This window comes from Chionomys nivalis, chromosome 2 (genome assembly GCF_950005125.1).
Source record: "Chionomys nivalis chromosome 2, mChiNiv1.1, whole genome shotgun sequence".
Classification (NCBI taxonomy): Eukaryota; Metazoa; Chordata; class Mammalia; order Rodentia; family Cricetidae; genus Chionomys; species Chionomys nivalis.
This window is the reverse complement of record NC_080087.1, coordinates 78,318,506-78,329,420: the sequence shown is the minus strand read 5'-3', so window position 1 is coordinate 78,329,420 and position 10,915 is coordinate 78,318,506. Positions and strand designations below refer to the sequence as shown.

Sequence of the window (10,915 nt, the reverse complement as noted above, 5' to 3'; positions counted from 1 at the left end):
AAACTGAAAAATCAGAGAAGCAGAGCAGCAGCCACCAGAGACTTCTTGCCTCTCTGAATTCTCTGGTCAAAAGGGCTGAGATCCTGTCTCCAACCCCTATCACCTCTGATCTCCCCACTCAGCCTTATTACTCCTGTCTCCTATCTGTACATACCTCCAGACCTCTATGGTTATTTGTTAACTAATGGCTAGCTCCACCCTCTAATTTCCAGGCAAGATTTATTTGTCAGAACACAAAATATCAAACATTTCCCCTTTTTTGTCTAAATAAAAAGCAAAGGTTATAACTAACATAAAAAGCTATATATAAGGTCAACAACTATACACAATATTGAACATCAAGAAGTATATTAACAATGTCCAGTCCATTTGCATTTGACAAATTGAGAGGAAATACTCCATTATTTATCCAATCTTCATGAGTTCAAAAGGTTGTAACTAATTCACCTTTCATCCTAATTTGTATTACCTACCCAAAGCTATCTCTAAACTTTATACATCTTACATTCCTTTGTTTCTAGTCTTCAACTCCATCAGAGACCCTCAAAGGAAATATTACCTGAGTAAACAGCAAGTGCAAGCAAGCAACTTCTAAAACCTGTGAGAAATGACAAAAACAGCAGGCTGCCTGGACAGTCACACAAGGTTCCTTTATAACGTTGGAGCATTTATCTTCGGCCTATAAGCCTAGCATATCTAACATACTTTTCTGTGGATCAGGATTATTCTGAAGGGCTGTTCTACTTTGTCTTCACAAAGTTGAACAGTTGATTTCTTCTGTGTCCTGCCTGTCCAATTTGGACATAACTGTCAGCAGTTGACACAAAGGCAGTTTCTTCACCCTTGGCTAACTTTTACCACAAAGAGAGTAAACTCCATATGGAGTATCCTCAATGCTCATCTTTTCTGAAGTACATTGGTGCTGTCAGGCTATGTTATTAAAACATCATAAATACCATATTCTGCAGATCTCTGAAGTGTTTGAAGACCACCTATCTAAAATATAATTGATTGATCCTGAAAACAACCTAAGATGAATACAAGTTCCATTGTAATAGGTGACTATTTACTGCATTACTTTATTATCATAGTTATAATAATGACTTTACAAGACTAGAATTTTGTATTACATTGTTAAATGAACAGTATAGGTACAATATCTTAAACCAGAGTGATATGTATAAATAGTATGTTCTAACAAAAATAACCTCAAATTTGTTATCAATATACAAAAATGTAATAATATGTAAAAAAACTTATGACTAGTAGTTGCTTTTTTTGGTTTAAAAGTAGATTAAATTCTCTATTATCCTATTACAGCTATATCCCCTTTTTTCAGAGTAGATTCCATAATGTACCCTTTATCCTCATATTTCTATATCCTCCCTTTTTCTTTTTAGAACAAAAACCCTGAATCTAACCTCCTCTGTTCAGTTTTTTCCTGACCATTTTACCACAACTTGTAACCATATCCCTTAAACAATTACAAATATCCATAGCCCACTGACCAAAAACCATCGTCCCACTACTTGGGAATGTGGGTTGCATGTTCTTAAAATTACTTCCTACTGTCTGGCATCTTTAGGGGACCCTGAAAAAAACATCGAAATAATTACCAAGTCCTGGAAGAGGTAGCTGAATCATTTGTGGTTCAGTCTCTGCATAATGGAAACATGTAGGGCTTATCTCAAGTCCTAGCTAGGGTAGTCTGTGAGGCTGGGTTCTCAGCTAGCCATGTTGAAACTGTCTGAGCCATTTGTAATCCAAAGTCAATCTTTGGATGGTATCTGTCAGTTTGGCGGCATTACCACAATCCAGGTAGAATTGTTTTGGAGCCCCATCTTCCTTTTAGAGACTCCAAAGGTCGTGCCTAGGCATGGTCATGGTTCACTATAGAAAACATGGTTCACTATAGAAAACATTTTAAATGTAACAGGCAGAAAATGCCATAGTAGTTAAAGGACCATAATTCGTTGGGTACATCCAGAGTACAAAAACATAAGGGCCATAACTTCTAGCAAATCTGTGACTATAGAATCATCTTTTTCAGAACTCAAAGCAGTGGCCCACTGAAATCCTGAATATGTACCTATGATATGGTGGACACATTTTAACTTTCCAAATTCTGCAAAATGAAACATATCCAGTGGTCAAAGTTCATTTCATTGAGTACTCTTGGATTACTTCCTTCAGGTACTGGATTTTGGCTGTATAAAGAACAAGTAGGGCATTCCGTTATACTTTCTTTGTATTGTTGCCAATGTTGCCAAGTGATAGAAAAATCTTTTTTCAAACTCTTGCTATTGACATGCTGTTTTGTTGGTTTTTTTTTTTTTTTTTTTTAAACTCTAAGGGTTCTACCACATTTGACCAAATAAATCAATTTCATCACTATCTTGTACTAGAGCGCCTGGCAGACCCATATGGAACCTACTATGTGTTATATAGAGGGGTGATTTCTATTTCTGATTATTTCTCGTAACAGAATAATAAAGTCAATTTTGTATCATCAAAACTTACTTTTTAATTGGACAAAGGGGAGAAATGTTGTGGAATAATTGTCTTGCACACTGTAAAGATTTGTCACACAAATTGGTTTAATGAAAGGCTGACTGACGAGTAACCAGGCAGAAAATATAGGTGGGACAACCAAACTAAGAATGATAAGGGATGATAAGGAATAGCAGGTTCAGGAGACTCAGGTTAAACCCAAGAGAGAGCAAGATGTGTGTGCCCTATTGAGAACAGGGACCACCACATGCCAATGCATAATTAAGGAATATCAGTTAACTTAAACTGGAAGAGATAGTTAATAATAAGCCTGAGCTATTAGTCGAGTATTTTTAAGTAATATTAAGCCTCTGCATGGTAATTTGGGAAGCAGCTTCTGGGTCCAGATATTAGAGATCAGTTGGCTCTGAGAAATGAAACTTCCACATATAATCAAACTTTTGCTAATGCCTGCTGACATGATGATAAGTTCTTGATCCTCTACAAGAGCTTGTTGGGATTTTGGCAAACACTTCATGGATCTCTACTCTGTGCTATTTCCCAACAACCACTGGCATTCATGTTAGGTATAAACACTGCTTTTCATTAACAAAAAAGAACAGTATTTGACAGGCCTTCATCTCTGCATAGGTTCTCAGAAGGATGGGAACCATTCCTGTACTCTTCCCTCCTACAGAAACTATCACTGCTATGGACTTTCTGATGCATCAGAAGACCTGAATTCCTGCTGAATCCCTTACCACATGTGTCACACTTGTAGTGTTTCCTTCCCGTATGGACAAGCTGATGAGATTGAAGATTTGACTTCTGGGTGAAACCTTTCCCACACACCTCACATTTAAATGGCTTCTCCCCAGTATGGATTCTGTGATGTATCTGGAGATTGTAATACCTATTGTAGGCCTTTCCACACTCAACACACTGGTAAGGCTTCTCTCCCATGTGGACTCTCTCATGGACCAGGAGACTTGCGGCGATACTAAAGCCTTTGCCACATTTTTCACATTTATAGGGTTTTTCTCCTGTGTGAACCCGCTCATGAATTTGAAGATTACAGTTCCATCTGAAGCCTTTGCCACATTTTCCACATTTATAGGGCTTTTCTCCTGTGTGAACCCGCTGATGAATTTGAAGATTACAGTTCCATCTGAAGCCTTTTCCACATTCCTCACACTTATACGGTTTGTCTCCAGTATGAATTCTCCGGTGACTTTGAAGGTTTGAACTCCGATTGAAGCCCTTCCCACACTGCTCACACTTGTATGGTTTCTCCCCAGTGTGAAGTTTCTGGTGGTCTTGTAGGTAGGAATTTCGACTGAAGCTCTTCCCACACTCCTCACACTTATATGGTTTCTCCCCAGTGTGACTTCTCTGGTGGCCTTGCAGGTAGAAACTCCGACTGAAGGCCTTCCCACACTCCTCACACTTGTATGGTTTCTCTCCAGTGTGAACTCTCCGGTGGGAGTGTAGGTAGGCACTCTGACTGAAGCACTTCCCACACTCCTTACATTGATATGGTTTCTCTCCTGTGTGGACTCTCTGGTGAATGGTAAGAACCCATCTGTCACTGAAGCATTTCCCACAGGTGTTGCATTTGTGTGGCTTAGGTTTCTGCTGATCTTGGGGGCTGGAACTCCAGTTACAGCCATTCCCACTCTCTTTATAAGTAGGTTTCTCAATGACATCAAGTTGTTGATGGCTTGAAATACACAATTTTTGGCCGAAGCTTGTACTGCATGCATGTTTATGTGGTTGTTCCCTGGGGTACATTGCAGAAAAGTCCTGGAAATGTGGGGGCAGACTAAAGTGCTCACCACACTCAGAGTTATAGACAGTCTCTTCCATGTGAACTCTGTGCTCAGTATTAAAATTTGAGCAATGTGTGAAATCTTTTCTACACTGCACACCTAGATATAGTTTCTCTTCAGAGTGGATTTCCTGAGTAGCTTGAAGAAATAAACTCTGACTAGAAACATTCCTAGGCATTTGGTGATCTTTCCATTGACGATTACATGACCCACTGAGATGTGATTCCTGCCAAGACTGCTGGGCTCTCAGTGAAGGAAACTCTTGACTTCTCAGAGAGGCAGAGTCATCATCTACAGGAGGCAACACGTAGTTCCCATCCTCAGAAATCTGAACCAGCCTCCCTGCGCACACCAGGAAGGAAGAATCTCCCTGGTTCTGAGACTCAGTGTTGCTCTTTAGACATCTTTTCATGAAATCCTGATCCCCGGGTAACACGCCTGCACCCTGTGGCCAGGTCTGACAGGAGGAGAGCTCTCTGGGACAAAGGGAGCTTAACTCCATGTCTTCATCATTCTCCACAGCATGTCCACCATGGCTTCCTATAGGATGAGAATCCAGACAAACACACAAGTGAACACCTTACTGAGAGACACTGGTGTGTAACACGTGGCTCACATCAGAAGACAGACAGGCCACACTGCTTCTGTGGAGACTGACAGAACACCTGACACACACAGGAGACACAAACCCAGGGCTCTCTGGGTGCCAAAGATCTGGGTTTTCTGCAGGCAGTAGTGGAGCAACCTTTAATCCCAGCACTAGGGTGGCAGAGGTAGGCAGATTTCTGTGAGTTCAAGGTGAGCCTGCTTTACAGAGTGAGTTTCAGGACACCCAGAGCTACATAGAGAAAAACCCTGTCTCCAAAAAGCAAACCCAAAAAAAATAAAATCAAATAAACAATACCAAAAAAAAAACAAGAACAACAAACAGATCTGGGTTCTCCTAACAAAATCTGGGTATCAAATGTGGTCGCATTCAAAAGTTCTAGTGAAGTACAAGCACTACACTGTGCTTTGTTGTTAGGTGATCCAGTGGAAAAAACAAAAGTGGATATTCTTAATGTGGAAAAATGTTTTTGTCTTTATAAGCATGAATATGAGTATAAGTGAGTGTGACCTGTATTTCTGTATGTGTGTATATGTGTTCGCTCCACCCACAGTATGACTGTGGAGGTCAGAGAACAACCTGAGGGAGTCAGCTTACTCCCCCTGAAAACACAAAGGGTCTAGGGAAGGAACTTTGCTTGGGGCAAGCACCCTAACTCAAGGAGCCTTCTCAGCAGCCCTGCTCTAAGCATTTTAAAAGGCATTATACTATTTGTGAAGTGGGGACCAGTGGAGAGTTAAGGAGAGAAATGCTATGCCCTGTCGCTGTTAGAGAAAGCACTCCCGCCCACTGGTCCAGCAGCATCTTTACCACCTGAGATCTCACCTCCTTGGGCCTCCACCATGCAGAGCTCCTCTTCATTCTCCAGCTGGGCTATCAGACCTAGTGTGAAAGGCTGGTGTGCTAGTGGGGGGGGGAGAAAAAGGAAAGAAAGAAAAGAAAAAAAAAAGAAAGAAAATCAAAAGTTTGATGATGTCTTTTGCAAATAGTAGATAAAAAGAGTAGAAAGTAGAGACAGGCAGAGCAGTTTCAAGATCACCCTTAGCTATATAGTAAGTTTGAGAACAGTCAGGCCTGGGTAATATGAGACACTGAGTCAAAGAAATAAAAACTAAAGAAAGGGAGGAATGGAGAGAGGGAGGAAGGGACAAAAAGAACTCTCAAGCTGGAAAGATGGCTCAGAGGTTAAAAGCACTGGCTACTCTTCCAGAGAGCCAAGGATTGGTTCCCAGCACCTACACAGCAGCTCAAAACCAGCTCTAACTTCAGTTCTAGGAAATATGAAGCCCTCTCTGGCTTCTGTTGGCACCTATCCTCAACACGGTGCATGTGCACGGAGGTACACACACGTACACACGTACAAACACACATACACACACTGAATATATTTTAAACATAACTCCCAGTGAAATGGACTAATAAATAGGAACTACCACACAGCCTATAAAACAAAACTAGCTACAAGCACACTATAAATGGCTTTATGTAAACCAATGTGAAGGCCTCTGTCCCCACTGTCCTACTTTACTTCCTGTACACACTACGACAAAAGGTACTGGGGGAGAAAGGATTTACTTCGTCTTACAGCTTGTACCTCTTCATGGTGGGAAGTCAAGGCTGGACTTATGGCAGGGGCAGGAGACAGGAGCTGGAGCAGAGGCCATGGAGGGTGCTACTTACTGGCTTGCTTCTTACACAGCTCAGACCCATTTGGCAGAGTAAGCACCACCCACAGTGGGCTGGGCCACAATCATAGCAATAACCAATCAAAAAAATTTCCAAACTTGCGCACAGGCCAACCTGGCAGAAGCATTTTCTCAAGTGAGGCTCCTCTTCCCAGACGACTCTAGCTTGTGTCGTTAATAAAACCAAGCAGGACTCCCATATACAGCTCAAAGGACAGATGGACGGAGCCATGAGAAACCTGTGCTTCCAGTTAGACAACCAAGCCCAGAAAACAACTCCAGCAGTTCCCAGGCTCCCAGCAGCAGGTCCCAGTCGCTCATCCGGGACACCCAGACCCCATCCTCACCCACTGAGAGCAGCATCCTGAAGGTCTCCAGCATCACATCACGGTACAGCTTCCTCTGGGCAGCGTCCAGCAGCCCCAGCTCCTCCTCGCTGAAGACCACAGCCACGTCCCTGAACGTCACCATCTCCTGGGACAGCAAACACATGCGGGTTATAACTACAGAAGAGGTGATGCTAAGATGTGGAGGGAGGACCTTGTGGGACTCAGAGCCTCTTAGCTGGAAGTACCTGTCTCTGCCTGCCGTCCATCTGCTGGATCCACCCGCCATTAGGACTGCAAAGAAATCCTCATATTTGCGTATGCTTGTGTACATGTTTGGATACAGGCACATGTGCATGCACAAATGTGTAGTCTGTGAGAATGCATGTGCATTTTGCCTGCACCTGTGCATGTGGCACAGCATGTATCTGGAGAACTTTCAGGAGTTGGCCCTGTCCTTCAACCTTGCAGAAACACAGAGCAGGGCCGTCTCTCTTGCTGTTTCTGCTGTACCGTGTATCCCAGGCTAGCTAGGCTGCCTGCCTCCAGCTGGTTCTCCCGTGTCCTCCGTAGGGGGATTATTGTTGGGCTCCACCACATCTGGTGTTTTACACATATTCCAAGGATTGAACTCAGGTCCTCAGGATTCTGTGGCAAGTGTTAATATCTGCTGAGCCATCTCCCCAGCCCCTTCCACATTGCTTCATAAAATAGTATATTCTCACTGACTTGAAGCTCACTAATTAAGTCAATTTAGTAATTATTATTCTCTTGTCACATAATAAATATTTTTCTTAAAATGTTATTTTTTTATGTATTTGTGTATCAGGGAGCTCATGCATGCCATGGTACATGTGTGGAGATTAGATAAAAACTTTGGGGAGTCAGTTCTCTCCTAATTTGTAGGTCCCACAGATCTAGCTCCGGTCATCAGCCTTCGCAGCAAGCTCCCTTACCACTGAGCCGTCTCAATGTCTCTCGCTCACTCTTACTATTTCCTCTTCTAGAATGTCACTGTGCAGACACGATTGTTCTCACTTCCTTTTACATTGCAAACATTTCGCGTTATTGCTTTGTTATCTGGCTTTCTATAGAAAAATCTTAGATGTTTATGCTGAAGACCTGTTCAAGCCTGTACCTGCTCAACAGGACTTTCTGAGCAGCTTGCCCTTGGCTACAGATGGAGAGATGCAGAGCTCTGCCCTGCCCTCCTCTCCTCTCCCCTGCCCTCCTCTCCCCTGCTCTGCACTGTACTCTGATTTTTCACTCTGACTTTACACTAAACAAGGCTGACATTCCTGACCTAGAAGACAAAGGCCCCAGCACAACACAACAACCTGAATGAACATGGCTACCGCATCCTCACACAACAGCATGAAGGATCCCTGGCTCACTCAGTCCTTCAGGCCTGTGAATGAGATGATGGACGGACAGCGACCACGCCCTGCAGTGGTGAGGACTTTCACGTTCAATATACTCAGGCATAAATGGTGAAATCTCGCAATCCGTCCCACTCTCCCAGAGTATCAGAGACCCTGATAGAAAAGCCTAGAGGTGCTGTGGTTAAGAGCACTGGCTGCTCTTGCAGGGGACAGACCGAGGCTTGGTTTCCAGCACCCACGTGGCAGCTCCCAACCATCTGTAACTCCAGTTCCAGGGATCTGACGCCCTCTTTCTCTTCCTTTGGGATAGACATGCTGTACAGGTGTACATGCAGGCAAGTCACTTATGCAAAATAAAAATATATAAATCTTAAAGTTAAATTTAAAAAAACAAATGAAAAAGACAATAAAGTGTCTCGGCTGTCACCTACGGGATGAGGTATACAGATGCACTAATGTGTATGCTTATGTGCACGTGCGTATGTGTGCATGTATATAAGTATATACAGAACCACAGCTTTGAGTCTCTAGAAGGCTCAGGAGTGACAGGTCTCTCAGACCGCGGCTCATGTTGCATTCCATCACTGTGTGGTACTAGGGACAGACTTGTGGCGTTGGGCTTCTTAAGAACTAAATTTCTGACCTTGGCGGGCAGCCACCCGAGGTGGGTGGGTTACAGGATATTGACATTTGCCAAATGCCATCTGAGTGTCTCACCCTGGGCCACATGGCCAGCCTCAGAGCAGTCTTGTGAGCCAAGGCTCTCCACAGGGAAAAGGACAAAGAGACATCAAACTGTGAGAGTCTCAGGGATTTCCGAATTTGTGGGTGGGGAACAACTTAATGCAATCCACTCAAGAGTTAGAGCGCACACCACTGTTAGTGGAAAACATGCCAGTTCCACACTACAGCACAGCAAACGGAGCTAGGGATGTGGCTTTAAATGGCCATCGGGGACATTGTAAGCAAGATAATCATGCGTGTAACTTTTAAATTTCTATTCTCTTTTATACTGTTCATAGACTTGTGTGTTCGAATGCTTGGCCCATAGGGAGTAGAATTATTAGGGGTGTGGCCCTGTTGAAGTAGGCGTTGGAGGAAGTGTATCACTGTGGAGGCAAGTTCTGAGGTCTCAAGTTAAGGCCAGTATGGCACACAGTCTCCTGTTAGCTGTGGATCAAGATGTAGAACTCTCATCTCCTTCTGCAGAACCACAGCTGCCTGGATGCTACCCCCATAATAATAATGGACTAACATCTGAACTGTAAGCCATCACAAATTAAATGTTTTCCTTTATAAAAGCAGGAGTTGTGGTACCTCTCAGAGCAACAAAAACTCTAAGACAGAGCATGAACAGCACAGTTGAAAATCAACTCACCTGCAATTGGGCCATTTTCTCCTCCTTTTTTCTAGGAAATGGTACAGACCTTTGAAGACAGGACAGGATGATAGACGCCATGAGAGAGGGAAAATACAAGCTTGGCCAGGTGAGATCCAGGTGCCCCCCTTACCTCCAGAAGCAGGCACACACATGCTGCAAATCAAGTCACATTCCAGCTACCCCCAGGATGTCCCACCCTAGACTATAGGCAGGGACAGCCTTCCCAAGCGTTCTTACTTCATACTGGGCATCCCCCAGATGTTCACTCCCATCCTGGGAAACATGGCTAAGAAGGGTATTGGCTCCCAGCAGCATCAAAGACAAATCTCCTGTGTTCAGAGTTTGGTGCCGGGCTGTGATGGTTCGGCAGGTAAGGGTGCTTGCTGCCATGCCTGATGACCTGAGATTAATCCTCAAGACATGGAAGGAGAGAGCTGGCTCCCACAGGCTGTCCTCTGACATGAGCTTCTGTCATTACACACTCGCTAATAACTGTAAGTCATTCTTTCAAAGGTATGTGGTGCTAACGTGTGTGCTCATGGAGTAACCATAGCTAAGTTCATTAACCTTCTACATTTCAAATCTGCCATCTGCAAGAGGGCTGTTAGAGTGCTGGCATTCAGTGTTAAGGGCTGTCACCAGCAGTGGACAGTAAACCTCTCTGTCCCCATGAGTGTCCAGAAGAGTCATCACAGAACTGTCCTTGCACTCTAACCCCAGTGAGAGAACTGAGCATGCCTAGGTGGTAGAGTCCCTACCTAGAATCCCCCAGTGAGGGAATGGGGTGTGGCTCAGTGGTAGAGCCCCTGACTAGAATCCATCAATGAAGAGTTTTGGGCCGGACTCTGTGGTAGTGCCCCTACCTAAAATCCCCCAATAAGGGGCAGCATTATAAGCATGTTGTTCAGCAAAGTCTTCCAAGATAGACCTCCCATTCTTCAGGGAACCTCCTTAGATGGCGGGTGTTCTAAGGGGAGATAAAACATTCCTAGATACTGGGAAACTCAATAAAATTCAGGAAGTGAACAACTCCAAAGCTTCACGAAGTCTCAAACACTGACCAGGTTCACTAGACCTTGCCCTTCACAGACATTTATGAGCAGTAAGGAATATTTAGTGACATCTCAGCAAGCTAAGCTGCCTAGAAGATGCTCACACCTGCAGAAGTCCCAAAGGCACAGACCAGCTGAGCTGACAGAGATTCAGAGGCACCTG

At 43.9% G+C, this 10,915-nt stretch overlaps 1 protein-coding gene across 1 annotated transcript in view; it reads right to left on the bottom strand.

The window, feature by feature from the left end:
• Positions 1 to 496: 496 nt before the first annotated feature.
• Positions 497 to 10,915, bottom strand: part of LOC130868849 (zinc finger protein 112-like) — a 44,140-nt gene continuing 33,721 nt past the window's right edge. The window contains exons 6-9 of the mRNA XM_057760868.1: positions 9,698 to 9,825; positions 6,959 to 7,085; positions 5,752 to 5,829; positions 497 to 4,859 (exon numbers count right to left, since the gene is read on the bottom strand). Of these exons, the coding sequence (XP_057616851.1) occupies positions 3,097 to 4,859; positions 5,752 to 5,829; positions 6,959 to 7,085; positions 9,698 to 9,825 (2,096 nt within the window). The 3' untranslated portion in view covers positions 497 to 3,096. The remainder of the gene's footprint in view (positions 4,860 to 5,751; positions 5,830 to 6,958; positions 7,086 to 9,697; positions 9,826 to 10,915) is intronic.